The 23,659-nt window shown below is 41.8% G+C and overlaps 1 protein-coding gene across 1 annotated transcript in view; it reads right to left on the reverse strand.

The window, feature by feature from the left end:
* Window positions 1-1,281: 1,281 nt before the first annotated feature.
* The window catches only part of LOC121289659 (hyaluronan-binding protein 2-like), a 36,897-nt gene continuing 14,519 nt past the window's right edge, over window positions 1,282-23,659 (reverse strand). Inside the window, exons 6-12 of the mRNA XM_041209284.1 lie at window positions 21,880-22,051; window positions 15,150-15,244; window positions 13,797-14,076; window positions 7,815-7,957; window positions 6,263-6,397; window positions 6,006-6,148; window positions 1,282-1,437 (exon numbers count right to left, since the gene is read on the reverse strand). Of these exons, the coding sequence (XP_041065218.1) occupies window positions 1,282-1,437; window positions 6,006-6,148; window positions 6,263-6,397; window positions 7,815-7,957; window positions 13,797-14,076; window positions 15,150-15,244; window positions 21,880-22,051 (1,124 nt within the window). The remainder of the gene's footprint in view (window positions 1,438-6,005; window positions 6,149-6,262; window positions 6,398-7,814; window positions 7,958-13,796; window positions 14,077-15,149; window positions 15,245-21,879; window positions 22,052-23,659) is intronic.

Genomic DNA, 23,659 nt, shown 5'->3' on the forward strand with positions numbered 1-23,659 from the left:
GTTAACAACAAAAACAGAAAATGCTGGCAAAACTCATCAGGTCTAACAGCATCTCCATTTCACATCCTATATTTGGGGTTTCCCCATAAATAAACAAGGCTAACAAAGACTCATGAGGGGTAGATTTTCACCTTCAACACCTCAACGATAACCTAACAGAATGCATTCCATTGCTATCAATAGAAAATGGGACAAGTTCTATAAATGGCAGGCAATCTGCTCCACCAGGTTACCAGCTCAACAGCAAAGATGAACTTTTCCCTCAGATCCTCTTTGAAAGGAAGGTGCTTGATGTTCCCCACTTGTTGAGTGGCAAACACAAACATTGGCCAACCTTGGCAAAAAGGTCATAGTTGGCATTTTGAGTCTGACCTCATTGCCCAACCACATAGACCAACTCTGCCACTAACCTCAATGGAAATGCAAATCAGGAGATCTGTGTAACAGGAGGCTGAATCAATATCTCCTGTTTTACACTAACAAAAAAAGTAAAAAATACTCCCCGTTACATTATTGCATTGTAAATTAAATTAACCTCTTGCATCCATAAGATTCACATCTTACAGTAATTTAAACTTCTAGGACCTATAAAAATTATTAACTTATCAAATCTTTTGATTGTATTCATCACAGGATGTGCTAAGGCTGAGGGAATTATAATTAATATATATTTTTAAGCTAAGCAACCTGAAAGCTAAATTTTGCACCAAGATGTTAATGTTCCAGATGCTTGTAGTCTCTGATTTATTAGTTGTCATCCATGATAACCATGGTTTTTAACTATGCTGCCAATTCAGCACTGAAATAATTTGAAAGGTACTCATTTGAGGATCAACAAAACAGAATTGTATTTAATCAATTATGTATATTTAAATTGTAGACAAATTATAAAAATACTATTCCATCTAAGGAAATCTGTAGTTCTGATTTGTTAATTGAAATAAGAAGCAACAGGACTGGCATTCAGCTTTGTGAGTTAGAATTATTACCATGGAAGTTCAAAACCAAAGGCACTTTAAAAACGTAATCACTAAAATTGTGACACAGACAGTTATATTTCTCACTTTACGGAAGAATGGTATTACAGGAATACAAAATTAATGATAATCATAATCAAAATTGTTATTAAAGTGGTATATGTGATCCCATTGTTACTAAAACTGAGGTAATAACATATTGAATATCCTTCATGTGGTATTGTAGAAATAATGGATGTGTTAAATAGTACTGTCAAGCATCTTTTTATATTCCACAACAATCCCGTATGTTCAACCGCTGCACCTAAGTGGCTCGTGTTTTAATCCATTTAAGGAATTTGGTGACACGGACATAAACACCAGGTTTATTTTTCACTCCACACCGATCACCCCAGCTCACTATTCCATAGATTTGGTAACGCCCATCCTTCACACAAGTCAGTGGTCCTCCAGAATCACCCTGAACATGAAACAAAGATATGCAATTTTAGAACATATTACTAGTTCATTCATTCAAACCTTTGTGAAAATAAATTTTATTTTATAGGAACATTCCTTTATTGTACCCTTCCACTGAATGATGCTTGTTCAAATAGAATTATTAAGCAATACAACAAAGAAGAACGCCATTCAGCCCAACTCCTTTACTGTTCCGTTGACAAAATCCTCCTGTCTAGTGAAGACAAATGTAAAGTTTTGAGTTAATACCTCAGACATTCCCTCTGCCTCCTCAAGAAGCTTTTACTTTTACTCCCTCAGGTCCACCCTTTCTTGGACTACTCTTTTACAATTTATATGCCCATTAAAGACTTTGGGTTCCCTTTTATGTTAGCTTTTAATCTATTTCCACAATCTCTAATTTCTCTTCTTAATTCTTTTTTAGGTCTCCTGTGTACTTTCTGTATTCAATTTGGTTTCATAATGTATTATCAACATTACATTTGTCATAAGACTTCTTTTCCAGTTGCATTTTACTTCCTACGGGCAGAATCTTGCCCTTGGATGGTGGGCGGGCCCCATTAGCTTGGCAGTGGGCGGGCAGCCAATCCCCGCCACTGAAACGGGGCCTGCTGCCATTTTAAGAGGGCGGGCCAATTAAGGCCCGCCCAGTGGCATACCCGATGGGAAGCGCTATGCGCTTCCTGTGCGGAGGGGGGGAGGGAATCTCCAGCTGTCAAATGCGCGAAAGAGTGCACTTCTCCCGGAGGCAAAGTCCTATCTCAGGGAAAATACGGACAGTGTCAAAAACATTAAAAATAGAAACATTAAAAAATTATTAACATGTCCCCTGCATGTAACAATGTCACATAAGATGGGACACGTTAATAAAGACCACATAAACTTTATTAATTTTTTTACAATACGGACATGAATTTTCATCCCGCCAGTGGATGAAGTTTCATCAATAATCTGGAGCCCGCTGGGGCTCCTGGCCTGCCCACCAGCCTTAAGGTTGGACAGGCAGGTATTTAATTAAATAGCCTTTCAATGGCCTCAATTGGCCATTGACAGAACGGCAAGCGGACAGCTGATTTCGCTGTCCGTCCGCCTTCCTAAAAATTTAAATGGATCAGGATGACGTCGGTAATTGCTCCCAAGGTCATCCTGCGTTATTTTCCCCTCGGCGACTGGGCCCCCAGATCGCCGAGGGGAAAATCCTGGCCTATATCTTTAGTTACCCAGGATGCTTTGGATGCCCTTACTTTTCCTCTGATAGCAATGTGTCCACTCTGCGTCCCAACTGTCTCTTCCTTGAATCCCATTGTTCAGATACTATTTTGCCTGCAAACTTGATTCTAATCCACCTAGGCCAGATCCATTTTTTAAACCCACTGCAATTAGTCTTCCTCCAGTTCAATGTTTTAAATTTTTGATTCTTTTTCCTTGTCGTTTTTTGTAACTACTCTTAACTTGATATTATGATCACTGTTCGCCAAATGCTCCCCCATTGAAACATGCTGGGCCCACTTCATTCCCCAGATCTGGAACCAGTACTGCTTTCTTCTGTATTGAGCTCGAAACATACTGATCAAGAAAGTTCTTTTGAACATATTTTAAGAATTCTTCCACCTTTTTGTCCTTTACGCTATTATGATCTAGTCTTAATTGGGATAATTGAAGTCCCCCCATTACCACTACTCTACAGTTCTTGCATCTTCCTGTAATTTTCTTGAAAATTTTCTCCTCTAACCCCCTCCCACTATAAGGTGGCCTATATTATACAGTCAGTTGAATGATAGATTGTCTATTGTTCCTTAATTCACAGAATCACAGTGCAGAAGAGGCCCTTTGGCCCATTGAGTCTGCACTGACATATGAGAAACACCTGACCTACCTACCTAATCCTATTTACCAGCACTTGGCCCATAGCCTTGAATGTTATGACGTGTCAAGTGCTCATCCAGGTATTTTTTAAAGGATGTGAGGCAACCTGCAATCACCACCCTCCCAGGCAGTGCATTCTAGACCGTCATCATCCTCTGGGTAAAAAAGTTTTTCCTCTCATCCCCCCTAAACCTCCTGCCCCTCACCTTGAACTTATGCCCCCTTGTAACTGACCCTTCAACTAAGGTGAACAGCTGCTCCCTATCCACCCTGTCCATGTCCCTCATAATCTTGTACACCTCGATCAGGTCACCCCTCAGTCTTCTCTGCTCCAATGAAAACAACCCAAGTCTATCCAACCTCTCTTCATAACTTAAATGTTTCATCTCAGGCAACATCCTGGTGAATCTACTCTGCACCCCCTCCAGTGCAATCACATCCTTCCGATAATGTGGCGACCAGAATTACACACAGTACTCCAGCTGTGGCCTCCCCAAGGTTCTATACAACTCCAACATGACCTCTCTACTTTTGTAATCTATGCCTCGATTGATAAAGGCAAGTGTCTCATATGCCTTTTTCATCACCCCACTAATATGCCCCTGTGCCTTCAGAGATCTATGGACACACACACCAAGGTCCCTTTGTACCTCAGAACATCCTAGTGCCATGCCGTTCAATGAATACTTCCTTGTCAAATTACTCCTTCCAAAGTGTATTACCTCACACTTTTCAGTGAGTAAATTCCACCTGCCACTTATCTGCCCATTTGACCATCACGTCTATATCTTCCTGTAGCCCAAGACACACAACCTCACTGTTAACCACCCGGCCAATCTTTGTGTCATCCGCAAATTTACTAATCCTACCCCCTACATAGTCATCTATGTTGTTTATATAAATGACAAATAATAGGGGACCGAGTACAGATCCCTGTGGTACGCCACTGGACACTGGCTTCCAGCCACTAAAGCATCCTTCTGTTATCACCCTCTGCCTCCTACAACTAAGCCAATTTTGTATCCACCTTATCAAATTGCCCTGTATCCATGGGCCTCTGCCTTCTTTATAAGTCTCCCATGTGGGACCTTGTCAAAGGCTTTGCTGAAATCCATATAAACTACATCAACTGCACTACTCTCATCTACACACCTGGTCACCTCCTCAAAAAATTCAGTCAGATTTGTTAGGCATGACCTCCCTCTGACAAAGCCATGCTGACTATCCTTGATCAAACCTTGCCTCTCCAAGTGGAGATAGATACTCTCCTTCAGAAAATTCTAACCAAACAAATTCTGTTTTTGACCCCTCAACTACATCAACTCTTTCCAGTGCTCTAATAGTTTTTTGTGATCAATTCTACCACACCCCTTTTTCCCTTCCCTATCCTTCCTGAATACTTTGTGGCCTGGAGTGTCAAGAGGAATTTTAACTGCCAAAAACAAGTAGTTTTTGGATGAGTGGGATGTAAACATTTTAAAACCTCAAACTGAACCTATCTAGCCTTGAACCTGCCCACTTCCAGTTTTAATGGCAGGAGGATGGTATGAGCAGGTTGCCTGGGCAAATAACCTGTTCCCAGGAAGCAAGCTGCTCATTTAAATACTTACGTGAGGCTGCATGCCTCATATTTTATCTCTATTTCAGGTTTAACCCTGAGCTGTCGAGTGCCCCAGGTCTCAGGAAACCCGACATCTAACAAGAAGCAAGGACTGCCGTATGGATGAGGCAAGCACTTTTGCAGCACTGCTTGCCAGTCAGGAGGAACAGGCCTGCTTCCTCCCACCTTCCCTAAAGTTCATATGCTTCTTCCTCTGTGACTGGACATGCTCCTGTGATTGAGCGCCCCTGTGAATGGACACCACTCCATGATCACAAATTCCTCCTATCAATCAGAACCTCCCATGATCATCATGATCTGACACCCGCCTGACTTGCCCATCTCTACCTCTGATCTCTTCTTGATCCCCTGTGATTACCCCCTGACCTTACATGCCAGGATGCACCACTGCACTCTTGTTTCAACAACTCTCTACCTTTACTTGAGCAGCAGGGAAGCTACCTGCTCCTGAATTATGGCCTCGCCTGAACTGTCCCCTACCTGATAGGGAGCCAAGTCTGTCAATCAATTCCATGTAAGGGTCCCACTTACAGGACATATGCTCTCCACAGTGTTACAGGATCAGAATTTCTTATCCTCGCTGGGAAATCCTATCCAAGTTAAGATTGTGCACAAAGTTTCCAATTCTCCTCTTCTTTTAGTTGACTTGTTTTGTAACTCATCGGACTCATTTACCATGCTGTATACATTGCAAATTCATCTTAGGCTGCCTAGCATTTGCCTTCTGAGTCTTCCTATTTTTAAACAGTTCATTACTCTAGTGTTATTTATCTCTCCCAATCCTCTATGCTAGTTGTTTCTCTTCTCTAATATTTCAACCCTGCCAAATTAGTTCAAACTATCCCCCACAGCATTAATTAACCTCCCCATGAGGATATTGGTCCCAGCATGATTGAGGTCCCAGCATCTTCAACAGGTCCTCCAGCTCTCCAACTGAACCCAATGACCCTGGAGTCTGAGGCCCTCTCTCCTAGCACTATTTCTCCAGCTACGTGTTAAACTGCCTAAATGAATTTGATCTAAGTCACAAATCATCAAATAGTGGAAGCAAGATCCACAATCCAAAGAATTGTTATTCAAACCTGACATGAATCCACACTTCCATCTAGGTTTCCTGCACAAAACATGCTGTCATTGATTGTGGTTCCATAGGAGCGAGTGTCCTTACAGCGTTGATCAGATATCAGTCTCACATTTGTATGCAATAACTGATTGGATGATGCCTCTGTACAATCATCAATGGACAGAAAATGACATTAAATTTTGCCTATATACAATGTAACCATTGCTTCAATTTTAAGGAAAAGAAATTATAAAAGTTAAATAATGGATACAACACCTGTTTCTGTCTGGCCCCATCCTGAAATGTGACATTCAGTGCCAGGCTGAAAATCAGTCTCTGGTAAACATGCAGTTTTTACAAACTTAGTTTCCTGGGCACAGTGACCGTTGACTTGTTTAATCTTTACCAAAGCTGGAATAGAAATGTTGATTTACATTAGAATTTCCTGTGACGCCTAAAAGCTAACAAAAACGAAGGCCAGGAATTTACCAGTCCGTTGGTGACTGGCTAGGAGTTAGTAGGGGGTGGGAAATGCTGAGGAGCCATGTTGGAAGGGTTCCCCGATGCAGTGCTACCTCCGGGGCATTTTGCTTGCTCCAAGGAGGCAGGTAGCTGATTTGCACAATTAAAGGGCCCTAGTATTAACCTGAAGAAGGGTCATACAGACTCAAAATGTTAACCCTGTTTTTCTCTCCACAGATGCTGTTGGACCTGCTGAGTTTTTCCAGCATTTTCTGTTTTTGTTTCAGATTTGCAGCATCCACAACGTTTAGCTGTTGCCCGAGTATTATTGGCCTTATTATTATTCTGATTGGCTGAGAGGGCCTGTGACCGAAGGAGGGATGGAAGGCAAAACAAAAAAAAATACCTGGAAAAACTCAGCAGGTCTGACAGCATCTGAGGAGAGGAACACAGTTATTGTTTCGAGTCCATATGACTTTTCAACAGAACTAAGGAAAAATAGAAAAGAGGTGAAATATAAGCTGATTTAAGGGGGTGGGGGGAGAGACAGGTAGAGCTGGATAGAGGGCCAGTGATAGGTGGAGATAACCAAAAGATGTCATGGACAAAAGGACAAAGAGATGTTGAAGGTGGTGATATTATCTAAGGAATGTGCTAATTAAGGGTAGAAAGCAGGACAAAAAAGGTACAGATAGCCCTAGTGGGTGTGGGGTGAGGTGAAGGAATCTAAAAAGGCTAACAGGTAGAGATAAAACAATGGATGGAAATTCATTTAAAAATAATGGAAATAGGTGGGAAAAGAAAAATCTATATAAATTATTCAAAAAAAAAGGGGATCGGAAAGCGGGCGGGGTTGGAGGAGAGAGTTCATGAGCTAAAATTGTTGAACTCAATATTCAGTCCGGAAGGCTGTAAAGTGCCTAGTCGGAAGATGAGGTGCTGTTCCTACAGTTTGCAGGGGGATGGAAGGCAGCCTGCCCCTGTACCAACAACGCTCACCCCACGGAGCAGTTTCACCTCCAGCCTTTGGCCTCCTGAATTTTTCAAATTTTTTTTTAGAACTTAACTGTCAGAGGCACGAGGTCGCCACAGCAGCAACCACCTGCCCCGGTGGCGCTTCGGAGCTGCTGGTCCTCTGATTGGGCTGGCCGCGTCAGGAGACCGGCTGCCGCCCTTCCTTATTGGATGCAGGCCCCGTCGGCGGCCGATGGGGGAGCCAATTAGCTGTGGTGAAAAGCTCCCGCTTTGCCGGCAAGTGCGGGGCCCCGCACCTGTCCATTTCCCTCATGTCGGGGTCTCAAAGCACGTAGTAAAAATCAACGCGGGGATTAGAAACCTGAAGGTACAATTATCTGGTATGGCTTACCAATATCATTGTATAATCCCACAGAGCTCTCATGATAATTTTCATGGACAGTTATACTTTCAACGTCAAAGTTCTGCTCATGCGATTCCTCCCTTTGAAGGTCTTGTTTGCCAAGCTGTATGCGGAAATCTTTAGTCTGTGCCCTATGTATTGGTTTAAAGTAACAGAGAATGTTCCTAACTAAAAAGGATTAGCAAATAATTCTAAAATTAGTGACAATAATGTAAAATGCATATTCCAGTCAAAAAACAACAATGATTTGTATCTTCCTAAATGTTTGATTTATTAGAAATGAGTTGTCTGATTAATTAGGATGTCTGATTCTGATTTTGGTCTGCCTTTATCAATAAAATTAAATAGTTTGAAGTTTCATAAATAGCACATTGCAAATGCCTCTTTAGACTACCAGACTCACTAAGCTGGGGGGTAACTTGGATGAATACTTTATAAATCAACGCAGCCATGGGAGCCTCACTTGAATGCATAGCTCCAACAGAACATTTGTGATTTGTGTTAAGTGGGTCACCAAGGAACTCAGAGAGACATGTAGCTAGTATAAAGGTTAAAGCAGCTAATCCATAATGACACTTGTCTTTGTAGATCACATTTATTATACGGTTCATATTCTTCCCCTTCTGAAAATCTGTAATGAATTAAATTTGGTATGTTGGGTTCATAGTTGATTGAATCCCACTACATCAACCTGCTCTTGCGGGAAATTACAAAAGTATCCACAACTTCCCGTCATTATCTGCTACTCTTGTACACGCCATTGTGAGATGTCTTTGCGAGTTTAAGCTGTCATACCTTCTGTCATGTACATCCCTGTCAGATAAGACCAACTATATTATTCAGATAGAACAATATTGTTGCTTGGAGACCAGGAAAACATATTGCAACCATGGCTGCAGACCCCATTCTGGTGTACAACAGCTACAACAAAGGACTTGGATCTACCCTCATCATTATTGAGCAGACAGTTAGAACTGTGAAATCCTGTTGTGCTAGCATCAGAAGGGGGGAGAAATGGAACCACGGCATCGCTATCATTTCCTTAGAAATTACACAAATATTTTCTGATAAAATTTTCAACATCGCTTTCTCAATAACTGAAATTTTCATGTCCAAAGTAAGGGTCGATAGAAAATTTTAAAAATGGAAATGAAAATCGGTTGGAAGGGTGACTCTCTGCTCCACAATTTACTGCTCAAGTGATGAAGATGAAAATTACTCCCAGCGTTTTTCTTCATGCTAAAGCTAGTTACCTTAGTCCTGGAGGAAAACTTCCTCAACTACTGGCATCAGAGGAGCCAGAAGAAAGGAAGTTTGGGTGTGACTATCATGAGAGGCAGCAACATTTTGAGCTCTGTTAGGAAAGTGTCAGGCTGGAGACTCAACCCGCCACTTTCAGAATGTGCTTTGGACCCTGGCTCCAAACATGCCTCTGAGGAGCTGGGAAAACTCAGCCCCAGAAGTCTGACTTCTGCCCTTGGTTGACCTGGAATATGACTCCACAGAATTCCATCCCCTTTAAACATCTTTACATTTGAGTGGTTAGGGGGAGCAGGGGTGATGGGTGGACCTTCCATTTGAGACTGCCACAACAAGGAAGTGCATTGGATAGAATTTCCTGAGGAGTTGGTGTCCCTTTCTCCTTGAACCACTACAGTCCGCATGGTAATGGTGCAGCAATGATATGGCTAAGTATGGTGGTTAGGGTCAGAAAGTGAGCCATTTATCACAGAATACCCAATCTCTGTCCAGCTCTGTGACTATGTTGTTAATACGGCTGGCACAATTAGGCTGCTGTCAGTGGTGATTCCCAAGATGACACAGACTCAGTGAATATTGTCGCTTGAGGTCATGGTAGATGACTGGGCTTTCTGCTGTTCAAGTTGAACGTTAGTCATTACAGAGACGTGTCAAAATACCAGTTACTGAGCTGGCACACCAAGCATCCACATCATAATGAGACAGCCACAACTGAGTTAGTCTGGTCATGTAGCTGGAATGCCTGATGCTTGCTTACCAAAGCAAATCTTTTATGGGAGCTTGAGGCTAGGCGCTCTCATGGTGGTCAAAGAAAGTACTACAAAGAGACTCTGAAGGCTTTCTTTAGGAATTTTGATATTGATTTCGAATCCTGGAGAAGCTCGCTCATGATCTCTGCACCTGGTGCAACCGAATAAAAAACAGTGCAGCTTCCTTGGAAAGCATGTGCAGATCAGGGGCAGAGAGAAAACACACAGAGAGGAACTCCCAAGGCATCAGAGGAGCCAGAAGAAAGGAAGTTTGGGTGTGACTATCATGAGAGGCAGCAACATTTTGAGCTCTGTTAGGAAAGTGTCAGGTTGGAGACTCAACCCGTCACTCTCAGAATGTACTTTGGACCCTGGCTCCAAACATGCCTCTGAGGAGCTGGGAAAACTCAGCCCCAGATGTTCAAAACTCAATTATCTGTGGTATCCTGTCCTATTTGCAGCAGATTATTCCTGGGGCAGAAATTACCCCCCGTCTGGGGGGTTGTGCGGGGCGGGGGCGGGCGAGGAAGAGCACAGAAATCTCCCTGAGGCACAGAGGTGCCTCAGGGAGATTAGTTTAAGGTTTAAAAATTTAAATAAAGAAAAGGAAATATTTTAAGACATGTCCCCTCATGTGACAGTGTCACATAAGCTGGGACATGTTCATGAATTTTGATAAAAACATTTATTTAATTAATGAAACCTTCATGAAACCTCATCCCGCCCGTGGATGAGGTTCCATGAAAATTACGAAGGCTGCCTAGGCTCTTTGCCTGCCCACCAACCTTCAGGTCAGATGGGCAGCCCTGTTAATTGTTTTAATGATTATTTAAATGGCCTTTGACAGTTCGGCGGGCGCACAGCTGAGTCGATTGTGCACTCGCTGAACTTAAAATCTAAATGACACACGGTGACATCTGGACGCCTGCCCGACGTCACCGTGCATCATTTTACGTGTTGGCAAGCGAGCCCCGCCCCCGCTCGCTGACCTGAAAATTCTTCCCCTGGTGTAGGTCACCTCAGCGGTCACTATATGCTTACCAAAACCCGGCCAAATGCTCAGATGACAAAGATAATCATCTTCAGCTTCAAGGACAAACAAAAAGCCATCACTTGATGTTGGTCAATATTACCTGTCACTTCTTAGTTCAAAATTGGATATTACTTAGGTGCTGCTGTAGACTGGCACGCAACAATGCTATTATCTAGAAGGACAAGGGCAGCAGACACATGGGAATACCACCACCTGAAAGTTCTCCTCCAAGCCACTCTCATTCCTGACATATATCACTGTTCCTTCACTGTCATTGGGTCAAAATCCTGGAATGCCCTCCCTAACAGCACTGTGGGTGTACCTAAACCACATGGACTGCAGTGGCTCAAAAAGGCAGTTCATCACCACCTTTTCAAGGGTAATTAGGGATGGTTAATAAATGCCAGTATAGCCAACGACATCCATATCCCTCAAATGAATTAAAAAAAACACTTCATTCTTGAAGTTGTGATTACATTTGAATACTGTGGAGTTATCATAGTCAAGTGGTTATGGTACTGGGTTTGTAACCCCAAGATCAAGAGTTCAAATCTCACAATGGCAAACTATGAAACAATGTAACTTCATCTGAAACAGATGGAAACAGCTTTGTACTTGAAACAGTTACCTGTAAGCCAGACCGAGGCTTCCCCTGTTCGGACAGAATTCCACATTGGCCCCAAGCCCCGAACCCTCCCTCGGGTGCTGGTGCCCCGCAATATGAGCCGCCTCGGGGACATGCCCTCTGTGCCTTTTGGCACGGCAAAGAGGGGCTTTTTGTACGGACTGCTGCTGCACACCTTCCATTTTCTCGCCCTTGTCCGTCGACCGGACACGCCCTGGCGTGCCTTTTTGCCGTCCGGCGGCGGAGGCCCCCGATGGGAGGCCCTCTACGGAGGTGTCCTCCCCCTTTCTATCGGGGACCTGGGTTGGAGGGTGTTGCATGCAGCAGTCCCTTATAATAAGAGGATGCATAGGTTCACGGACTCTCAGGACACATGCCCTTTTTGCGGTCTTGTGGAGTCCGTGGACCATGTATACATAGGGTGTTGTAGGCTGCACTCCCTTTTTAGTTATTTGAAAAACCTTTTATTGATGTTTTGTTTGCACTTCAGCCCCACGCTCCTGATCCATGGGCACCCGGTGCGGAAGGGGGTCGGGAAGGAGGAGGACCTCCTCGTGAACCTGCTCCTGGGCCTGGCCAAGTTGGCCATTAACAGGTCCAGGCAGCGGGCGATCGACGGGGGAGTCCCGCCCGATTGTTTGTCCCTCTTCCGCGGCTACGTTCGCTGCCGGATGTCCCTGGAGAAGGAGCACGCGGTGTCTGCTGGCACTCTCGAGGCCTTCCGTGCTCGGTGGGCACCGCGGGGACTGGGGTGTTTTGTTGACCCCTTTAATCACATTTTGATTTAAAGTTTGTAAGTTTCCTTTAAACTTTGTTCTTGGTTTTACAGCTGACCTGAATTAGGGGCTGTGCCTGACTTATCCCAATTTTGTTGATTTGGTTTTCATTTAAAAGATTATCAGCGAACAGCTGCACTTCTAACTTTTTGATTGAGAACAGGTAATTAAAAATTCAGCTGAAGGTTGTTAGGTTGAAATTGTTTCTCTAAGGAAGTCTTTTTGAGGAAGTGTTTCTTTGAGAAGTGATCTCCTAGGACTGTGATGATTGGTCTCCAACAATCTCAACCATCTTTCTTTGTATCAGGAATGACTCTAAACACTGTCCGGTTTTCCATTTGACTTCTATTAACCTCAGTTTTGTTATGTCTCCTTGTTGCCCTACCTTGATATTATGGGCAGTAACTCTCACCTGTCTTCTGGCATTCAGTTCCAAGCATCCAAGTCTGGATCATGGCTAAGTGAACCTGACCTAACTATTTAACAATTTTTCTGTTTTTTTTACCCCTTTTCAACTTCTCTAATACTTTTTGTTAGTATTCTTTAATTTTCACTATATTTTGTTATTCCTTTTGCTATTTAGATATTGCTTTGTTTCCTACTTTCTATTCTTCTCTATTCTGCCCCAGTGATCCCTTGACTCCCTTTATGCTGTCCTGGGCTCTAGTCAGCTGATCAGTAGACCCGTCACACAGACCTATGCAAAATGACATAACAACTGGTGGTCTTGACACCATTCTGGTACTGCTTGACATAGATCTTAAACTATACATATTTAAGCCTGTTAAAACAACTGAGATGCATCAAAAATAGCATATTTTTAAGTCAGTGCTTCACTTGACTCAATGAAATTAATAGAGGTGGATAAAGAGATAATAATAGTATGTTTTAGAACCTCACTAAAATGACTACTTTCCTTTCGTCTTTCAGTCCCTTCAGCTAGACATTAGTTCAGGCTTACCTGGAAAAACTCAGCAGGTCTGGCAGCATTGGCGGAGAAGAAAAGAGTTGACGTTTCGAGTCCTCATGATCCTTTGACAGAACTTGTAGTTCTGTCGAAGGGTCATGAGGACTCTAAACGTCAACTCTTTTCTTCTCCGCCAATGCTGCCAGACCTGCTGAGTTTTTCTATGTAATTCTGTTTTTGTTTTTGTTTTGGATTTCCAGCATCCGCAGTTTTTTTGTTTTTATATTAGTTCAGGCTTGTTTCCCCAGAGGTTTCTGACCCATTATTGAATATAATGAACAAGGAATGCCTGGACTTTCAACATGTGCTGCCAATGTGGAGCCTTGGAGGCTCCAAGCAGTTACTGCAGATGGGTAAAACTACTTAATTAATCAGACTTTATAATAAAAGTGTTTACTCCAGTATTTCTAAGAAATTACTGTAAATGATATAGGTAACTGTAATAGAAAGTAAATACATAATAGATAAATGTTACAAAATGCAGAAAGGCACTTCTGTGGAAGCAAATCTCTAAAGTAAGAAAATAACTCAAGACAATGTATAAACATGATAATACCTACTGTGGGACAATGCAGTGGGCAGCAGTGAGAACCCAGCATGGTCTAATCAATGTTCCTCCACACAGATGTCCCGATTTATAAAGTCCAATGCGGTTTTTCAGCTGTAGAGATACCTGCCATGGATATTTTCCTGGTACTGTCCTTTTTCCACCAAAGACTTTTCTTATGATTACTCTGACCTCTGGTACTCCACACTGAAAGCGCACATTGGTAGGAGAGGTGGCAGTTGATCGGGCTGCAGGTCTGGCTGTAGGTTCCCGTTGGGGTTGTGTTTTAGGTGCTATGACGGAAAAAGAGTACAAAGTCAAAATCTATTCTATGCATTAGCACTAATTAATTTTAGGGTTTTTTTTTAAACTTGTGGTATTTGGCACCATTTTCAGAAAGAATCAAAGTTATTGCAGACACCCAAAGATAAGGAATACGTCTCAAGATTAAAACAGTAATCCAAACTATGTTGATGTAGGTTTACTTTGGAAGATCCAAATTGAGACAGTTCAGACCACTTTGGAGTTATATGTAAGCACACACCCAACTGTCTTTGTTCTACATTTGCACTCTCAGCAGAAATTACATATTCAGTTCAATTGCTCACGAGATGCAATGCAAGAAAAAGTGCTTTCTCCATTGACAACACCAGAAATGCCCTACTCTAGCAAGAAAATACTGCACTTATGGAAAGGCAGATTGTAAAATGTCAATAGATGACTAGTTTATTCTGAAGGAAAATAATTGGGGACTATCTAGAAGGTTGTTGTCATTGTGATATGATTGCAAGTTGTTGTTTTTCCAACTGTATATTATATTCTTTAGTTATCATGAACTATAGCATGATTCACAGAAGAGATAGATACACAGTTCTCAAGGTATAAACTTGACTCCTTGTGTATAGGTCGGTTGTCTAGGCAGGTTTTCACTTAAGTGGAAAGTTACCAGTTGACAAGGATATTTGGAACAAATAAATGGTAGAGCAGGCAGTCCCTCTGATTGCTCTTTGAGGATCTGAAGATCTGAGGCTGTCGGTAAAAGAAAATAAATTCCTTTGGCCTGGCTGTGCCTCTGAGCGAAATTGAAAAGGATTTGATAAAATCCTCTCATTTACTGTACTGCCCTCATCCTTCAATATATGGATCTGATATGGGAAAATTACAAGGATTTCAATTTAATTCTATGTCTCGATTTAGAGCAGTTAGCATTGGACTTTTAGCACTTCAGCCTTAACCAGCAAACACTAATTGTATCAGTTATTGTGATATTGCTGTGTAGTTATTGTTTATTCAGTAAAACAGGGCTAATACCCATCCAAATTACATAACTAATGGAACAAATGCAATTAACTCTGATATTGCATACCTGCAGTGCAGGGAGAAATGGCACAATGGTCCCAATTTAATTTATCACGTTTCTCCTTAAAATAACACCAAGGCTTTTCATCACCATCAGGATTTCTGGAAATAAATCATTTAGTTTAATTTTTATTGTACCCAATCCTCGTCATTTATCTTTGAAACAAACAATACATACAATGCCTTCAGAGAAAAGGATGAAATATTGTTTTCAAAAGGTGTATTGGATTACAAACACAAGTTTTTAATTGTTAACTCTAGAATACTGAACATACTGCATATTGCCCCAATCATTACATAACATAAATTTAGATTCACCTCTGGAGTTGAATCCTGCAGCAATTAGTAACTGAGTTTGTTAAGAAGGAGTAACAGATGAAGAGTTGCAGGATGAAAGGAAGCAAAGGAAAGATTCACTGTCAGTTGTGCAACATTGAACATTCACAGCAGACCTTGAGGTAACAAAGCAGATGATTAGCATCAGTCTGAGGGTGGAAATGCTGTGGCCTTCAGAGTGGACAAGGAGTGTGCACACTGTGGAGTTCACATTCTATGAGAGACAAGGTGAGAGGAGGCTTTTGAAAGAAAGCTTCTGAAATATGTAGAGTTGTCGGCCAAGTGCCAAGAGCCCCAGAGTAGAAAAATGAGCACTGTGCGACGGAGGTACAGTGTCAGTGATCATGAGAGCATGGGAGGGATTTTTTTTTAACAAATTTGGGAGTGGACTGGAGGAGCATTAGGATAATTTGATAACTACAGCATAAGAAAAGATTTGTGTAAGAGTTAATGCATATGGGCTCATGACCATGATTGAGTGGAGAGCTAGAGAATTCCACCTGTTCATATAAATTGCCCTTGTTTTATGGGAATGTTTAGCAGGTAAAAAATTGGATAACTTACCCATGTTTTTCTCCAAAGATCCCTTTGGGTGACACATAGATATACCTCTGAACATTTAGACAAAACTTTTGATTTTCAATGTCCTTTGTGTTGTGTTGGTGTAGAATGGGTTTTGTTCCCCATGATGTAAAATGGCACTGTCTTCTATTGTGTGTCTCTGGGCAGAATTTAATGCCCCCCCCACCCCGCCCATGGTCAGTTTGCTGGAGGGGGTGGCATTTAATCAGATGGGTGGGTGGCTGGTGAGGACCCTGCCACTACCTCTGTCTCATGTATAAGGACAGCAGTCTTCTTCAGTGCCTTGTCTCAGTGAGAGTCTTTATTAAACTGAGTAGAAATGGCAGTCTACAGTGCTTGCCCATTGGCAGAGTCACATGACTGTGGCAAGCCAGGTAGATCACTGGTAGTAAACTCAGTAAGATTGCATTTTCAAAACCCAAACATCTCCCATTTCCGAGCAAACAAAAAACATATTTGTATGCACGATCCTGTGTGATTGTAAGTTATCCAAGTTATTCATTGTTCTCATGCATTGACAAATGTTTGATCTACTAGTCAGTCACTGCACATGCATTGCACACACAGGCTTTAAACCATGCAGGTCTCTTAATGGAATGTGTGTGCTGTTTGTCTGGGTGATGTTCCTTGTCCAGAGAGTGTCGTTCTGAGGCCTTTGTTGCCTTGATGACTGTTGTTGTTCTATTGCAGTTGTTGGGGACTCATGGACCTCTGGGACTGATGGTAGTTCTGTACTCAGTACAGCTGGTGAGATCCCTTCTCCCCAACCACCTGATTGCTGTGAAGGATCAGCTTCACTAGTTGTTCGCATATGCCTGTGGTTGCACCGGTATATTTGGTTGTTCACTTCTGCTGTGTACAATTGAGGTGACAATTTCTCTACACATGTGCCAAGTTTCCACTTGGGTTGACTTCTGGTGAGAGCATGATCTGCACCCTGACTGGCCCTCCAATGCTCAGAGTTGGTAATGGTTTGGCAGAATGTCAAACTGTAACTTAGCTTCCTGTCGTTTCACCTTGATCTTTTCACTCACACCTGTTAACATTTCTGGTTTCAGTAGCTCTTTTGCTATTAGTAGAGTCATTTATGTGCAACATGACATCAGTCTCTGGACGGGACTACTTTCCATGCCTTCAGTCGATGTGTTTTTCAACTCAAGGATTGCCTTGCATATGTCTGTACTAGATTCGCTCAATTTCTCGATGAGTCCCTTTGGCGATTTGCACTGCCACCTCAGCCTTTCCATTTGACTGGAGATCATGTGGAGATGATGTGTAGTGTTGAATTTCCAAATCCTTTGTGAATCAGCTGAATTCTTCATTTGTGAACTGAGGGCCATTGTCACTCATCATGATGCCTGGAATGCCATACCAACTGAAGTGGGCTTTCAGGCATTCAACTATTTCTCTTGATGTCTTTGAAGTCAGCTGGTCTAATTCCCAGTAGTTAGATTAGTAGTCAACAGTGAGAAGATAATCAGTTCCTGCCAAAGTGTAAAAGATCTACTCCCAACTTCATCCATGGTCTGTCTGGAATGTCATGTGTCATCAATGGCTCTCTAGCTTGTTTAACTTGGTACTTGTTATGCACACACACTGCCCAATGTGGTCTTTAATTTCATCTCTCATGCTTAGCCAGTAAACCACATCCCTTGCCTTTCTCAGACTCGATTCACTTCCTTGATAGCTTGCATGGATATGCTTCAGCTTCTCTCCTCTCATCAGCTTAGGGATGATAATTCTATTTCCTTTGTACAAAATGCCATCTTGGGCTTTCAATTCATCTCAGTATGCCACCATGTTCTTGTGATCACAGGTGTGTCCTTGATGCTCTTAGGCCATCCTTTCATCACTATTCTGTAGTGCTTGGAGAGTTGCATCTGGTTGGGTAGTTCATTTGATTTGAGCAAGGTGCTTGTTTGTCAGATTCAATGTCTCTGCTGAGTTGTTGGCTTCCAGATCATGTCTTCTGCTGCTGCTTCATGTTGAATCTGGAAGATGTCGCATTCTGTTGTAGCCTCCTCAGCTTTCTTCATGGGGAGCACTGTTCTCGACAGCATACCTGCGATGAAAATCTTTTTCTCTTGTTTGTATGTCACATCCAGACGATATCTTTGTAAATGAAATGACATTCTTCGTAGTCGCTTTGGAGCAGGTAATAGCAGTTTGCAAAAGGTGCTTTGAAGGAGCTTGTGGTCAGACTCCACTGTTATTTCGTCCCTCTCAAGCAGGTACTGATGAAAATTCCCACAGGCAAAGACAATAGCCAGGCACTCTTTCTCAATCTGTGCGCAATGTCATTCCGTTTGAGTTAGTGCCCTGGATGCAAATGCGACTGGTTGTCCTTGCTGCATTAGGATTACTACCGGTTTTGCTGGTGTCACACTGCAAGGTGACTTCATCATTGATGTCATAGTACTTCAGCACAGGCTTTGTCATCACCAGTTGTTTGATTTTAGTGAACGCTGTTCCTTGTTCTGTGCCCTAATACTACAGCACACTCTTGGCAGTGAGCTTGCATATTGGTTCACACTCTGATGACAAAATAGGCAAAAATTTAGTTAAATAGTTCATGACCCCAAGAAATCGTTGCACTGCTTTCACTCTGTTAGCCACTGCATTGCTGCTACAGCTCTCTCACCTTGTCAGTATCCGGGCGAAGACCTTTTGCTGTCAGTACATGACCTATTCAGTACGTGAAGTACCTTGACTTCAGGCATCTTCAGTTGAAATTTGTTCTTGTTCAGCTTCAGGTTCATCTGGTTTGCTCTCTAGCAGTCGTATTAAATTCTGATCATGGTCAGCTATGGCCTTTTCCATTGTGTCTCCACACCCATAAACTACTCATCCACTCCAGGAAGATCACTGACTATCTCATGCTGTCTGTATTGATCCTCTTCTGGAGCCATGGAAATGCCAAATGGCATGCACAGCCATCTGTATCTCCCAAATGGCATCCAGAATATAGTTAGAAAGCTACTGCTTTCATCCAGCTTCAATTGCCAACAGCCATCCTTCGCATCTAGAATAGTAAAGATCTTTGCCTTGGCAAGTTGTGGCAACATTCCTTCGATGGTTGGGTAATCTTTTTTTCCCTTTGTATGCTGTCCTCTGCAGTATTTACATCCTGCTCTTTGTGATTGTTTCTGGACTGTCTCTCAGCATAATGTATCTCCTGGTCTGCTCTGCCAAATATATGCTTTAGCTGGTGTTTCGCAACTTCCATATTTCGACACAAATATAGTGCTTTCTTCAGTGTCAGTTCCTCATCTTTCGGGCAACTTGCTCTCACCGTGGGGTCTCGTACGTCTAATGCTAATCTATCTTTAATCAGATCATCTTTTAGCTGTCCAAATTCACATGATTCTGCCAGCTGCGTTACTGCCGTCATGTATCATTCAATGGTCTCGCTTTCACTCCGAACCCTAGTGTTGAATACATAATGTTCATATGTAACATGCACTCGAGGTTCAAAATGTGCATTCAAGGTATTCAAAATCTCTGTCATCTTTTTTCTTTGTTCGCTGTTAGATTTAGGGTGGTATCCACTTTGTAGCGTTCCTCACCAGCAGTGGTAACCGCTGCCAACAGTCTGGCTACTCTTATTGGTTCAAGCTTGTTCATTAAGTCTGTTGCAATCTCATAGTTTTACAATTATAAGTGGAAAAACTGCCAATCCTGCAACGTATCGCTGTTTATTTCAACTGGAGATGGGATTAGAAAGTTTACAAAATTTGCCATGTTCAGTCACCCAGTGTCTTTAGTAGCTTTTTGCACATTTATATTTCTGAGCTGTGTCAAACTTGCAGCCTTTGCCTGATTTCCTTCATCCTTCTCAGCTGCTTTTTTTTGGTGCAGATTTTGAACCTTTGAGTTCCTGGGTTATCAGTGTCTTCTCTGCACATTTTTCTGGGTTCAAAAATCTATTTTGCCTCCACCTCTGTACACAATGTTTCATGTATAAGGACAGCAATCTTCTTCAGTACTTGTCTTAGTGAGAGTCTTCATTGAACTGAGTAGAAATGGCAGCTTACAGTGCATGCCTCATGGCAGAGTCACATGACTATGGTAAGCCAGGTAGTCCCATTCCGACTTAAGTCTGTGCTGGGAAGGCTTCCCACCCCACTGCCAACTGAGACCCTTAAGTAGGATGCCCAGTTAATAAATGCCCACTTAAGGGCCTCACCCTGCCTGCTGAGGAGTTGGGAACATGCTGAAAGTTAAGTGTAAAACGTTTTTACAACTTCAAATGTTAGTAGTTAGGCATTATATTGCAATGTAGATGTGTTTTTATTGCAGTGATTCATCATTGGGATCTGCTCTTTAAAGTTAAGCTGACCTTTACATATAACCAGCCTTGTGTATTTGTTCACATGCATGAAATTGCTTTTCCAATGGAAAAAAATAATATAGTGAAAAATGTTACAAAATGTCCTGTCAGCTTATACTGTTATCTTTTCTACTAAATGGCGCTGGCTGATTTAAAAAAAAAAACTGGTTTGATGCTTATATAAAAAAAAATTACATTTGAAAAAAATCTAAACACCTACTCCTTTATATTGATTGATAGGTACTCTGCTTTGAAATTGGAATGAGCGCCTGCTGCTCTTTCCTCACCACAGAGTAGTCTGTTGTTTGGATGGCTGTTGTAACTCTGAATGCCTGGCTGAGTTTCAAGTACTAATGGGTTTCAGCACAGTAGGTGTTCCATTCATCTGAGCATGAATGACAGTTTTAAGAAGTAATAACAGATTGTCCCTTTTATGTGGTGTTTGATTTGTTGACATAAACTAATAGAATTATAAGCATTACAAGGTTTTTTCACATGGCTGAATGTATTTTTCCTTCAGTATCGAGGACTTTATTAGATTTAGTGAGAGGTTTATTTTTTCTCAAGGAATGTAAAATATTTTTCATTGATATTGCATGGAATCTGAGGACTTTATGTAGTGCATACTGGGTGAGTGGCTATGGAGGACACATTGCGGGCAAAGAAGTGGCATGGGTGAATTGAGGGAGCATGAAGGATACATCACAGGCATAAAGGTGGCATGGGCAATCTGAGGGGGTGTGGGCTGGCATAGAGGGGTGGGTGGGGGTGAGGGATGAGGTTTAGGGGGGGCTTTAAACACAAGGAGCTGAGATACTGTGTTGGAGAACTGAGGTGGGCCTTCTAACCAGCCCACTTCCACACTTTTCTCTGAGTCCAGCACAAACTGCACTGTGAAAAGACAAAAATGGTGTGTGAAGTGGGTCAGGTATGCAGTTTGAGAGTCGAGAAAGTGCACACGTCAGTTTTCCTGAGCCCTGAGGAAGATTCAGCCTGTGAACTCATTTTCAGGAATTGTACCTGCCAAAACTGTTCAATTCTGATTTGTTAATGGGGTGAAAAATGGGGAATTTAATCTGTTTTAAACAAAAATGGAAAATACAACCTAATGGAAGGTACAATTTTATTTACCTAATAGTGCATTCTATGTACATAATATGCTCAAAAACATTTGTGGCTAATTTAGAGAACTGAAGTGCCATTCTGAAGATATCTAAGTAAAAGGGTGTTTGTCATTTCTGAAGATCTCCAAATTCTAATCTCGTTCTCCTGATAGCAGCATATACTGACTGACAAGTCCACCATTTCAGTTACTAATACATGTTGAACTCACCCAAATCTACTATCTGATTTGTGATTTGATAGATAAAAGGTTCAAAAATTTAGAGAATTAAATTAGTTTTAAGTTATATATAAATTTTTAAAAATCTATCATCACTGAGCTCAGTGAATGCAATGTACCCAAGTATATGTTTTAAAGCTGCAGTACCTGCAATAGTTGTGATCACCAATTCCATATTTGTTGGGATTCTCCATGTGAGTACCAACGGCTTCCTTGAGCAACAGGTGAGAGCTCCAGTGCAAGCAAGTCTTCCCCCGTTCAGTTTGTTTCACAAGACCTCTATATGATAAACCATTACCATGGTAACAATCATTTGGCACTAAGAAAATAAATGTACAGAACAATAAAACGTAAATAAGAGCTTTTCTGAGTTTAAATATAAATATTGGTCTAGACAATTTTGGAAAGTAATGATGCAGTTAACATTTGAAGTATTAATAGTATCTAGCACAACTACAAAATTAAGCCCAAGTTAAATTCAACAGAGACAGATGTATCGTGAATTTGTTCCTGGTAGTGATTGGGAGCACAGAAGTTTGAAGAATGCCAAAACAGGGAACTTCTGTTGTTGAATAAACTTGATTCATAAAGTAATGGTTAAATCTGGTATATAAAGAAGAGAGCTCCAGGTGAATGAGATGTGTAGGATCTTTCACAGCAGTGTTTGCAATTTTACTGCATGTGAACTTTATAATGGTTGTGTTTTTAGGAATTAATGTTGGCAGTATTAGTGCACACATGCTTAACATGTTTGCCTGACATTTATTTGCAGTCCTTATTCTGTTTACGCAGGATGGTGGTGTAGTGCTAAAGTTGCTGGAGTAGTAATCCAAAGGCCAGTGAATGCTAATAATATGAGTTCAAATCCCACCTCAGCAGCAGGAGGAATTGAAATTCAATTAATAAATCTGGAAGAAATTGCTAATTTCATTAATAAGACCATAAGATGTAGGAGCAGAAGTAGGCCATTTGGCCTGTCGAGTCTGCTCCACCATTGAATGAGATCATGGTTGACCTGATAATCCTCAACTCCAATTCCTGCCTTTTCCCCATAGCCTTTGATTCCCTTACTGATTAAAAATCTGCCTATCTCTGCCTTGAATACACTTAACAGCCCAGCCTCATCAGCCCTCTGCAGTAAAGAATTCAACAGATTCCCTCAGAGCAGAAATTCCCCTTCATCTCTGTCTTAAATGGGCAACCCCTTTCTCTGAAATTATGCCATCTGGTCCTAGACTGTCCCATAAGGGGAAACAACCCCTCAGCATCTACCCCGTGAAGCCCCCTAAGAATCTTATATATTTCAATAAGGTTGCCTCTCATTCTTCTAAACTCTAATAAGTAGAGGCCCAACCTATTCAACCTCTTCTCATAAGAAAATACCTCCATACCCGGGATCAACTTAGTGAACTGGACTGCCTCCAATGCCAGTATATCTTTTATTAGATTAGGGGACCAAAACTGTTCACAGTATTCTAGGTCTAACTAGTACCTTGTATAGTTTTAACAACGCTTTCCTATTATTATACTCCATTCCCTTTGAAATAAAGGCCAACATGCCATTTGCCTTCCCTATTACCTGCTGAACTTGTATGCTAGCTTTTGTGATTCGTGCACGAGGACCCCCAAATCCCTTTGTGCCTCAGCTTTCTGCAGTCTTTCTCCATTTAAGTAATATTCAGCTCCTCTAATCATCCTGCCAAAGTGCACATTTTCCCATATTATATTCCATTTGCCAAGTTTTTGCCCACTCAGGTAACCTGTGTGTCTCTCTGTAGACTCTTTGTGTCATCCTCACTATTTGCCTTCCCACCTATTTTTGTGTCATTCGCAAACTTGGCGATAGTACATTCAGTTCCCTCATCCAAGTAATTAATATATATTGTAAATAATTGTGGTCCCAGCACTGCTCCCTGTGGCATGCCAC

This window comes from Carcharodon carcharias, chromosome 17 (genome assembly GCF_017639515.1).
Source record: "Carcharodon carcharias isolate sCarCar2 chromosome 17, sCarCar2.pri, whole genome shotgun sequence".
Lineage (NCBI taxonomy): Eukaryota > Metazoa > Chordata > Chondrichthyes > Lamniformes > Lamnidae > Carcharodon > Carcharodon carcharias.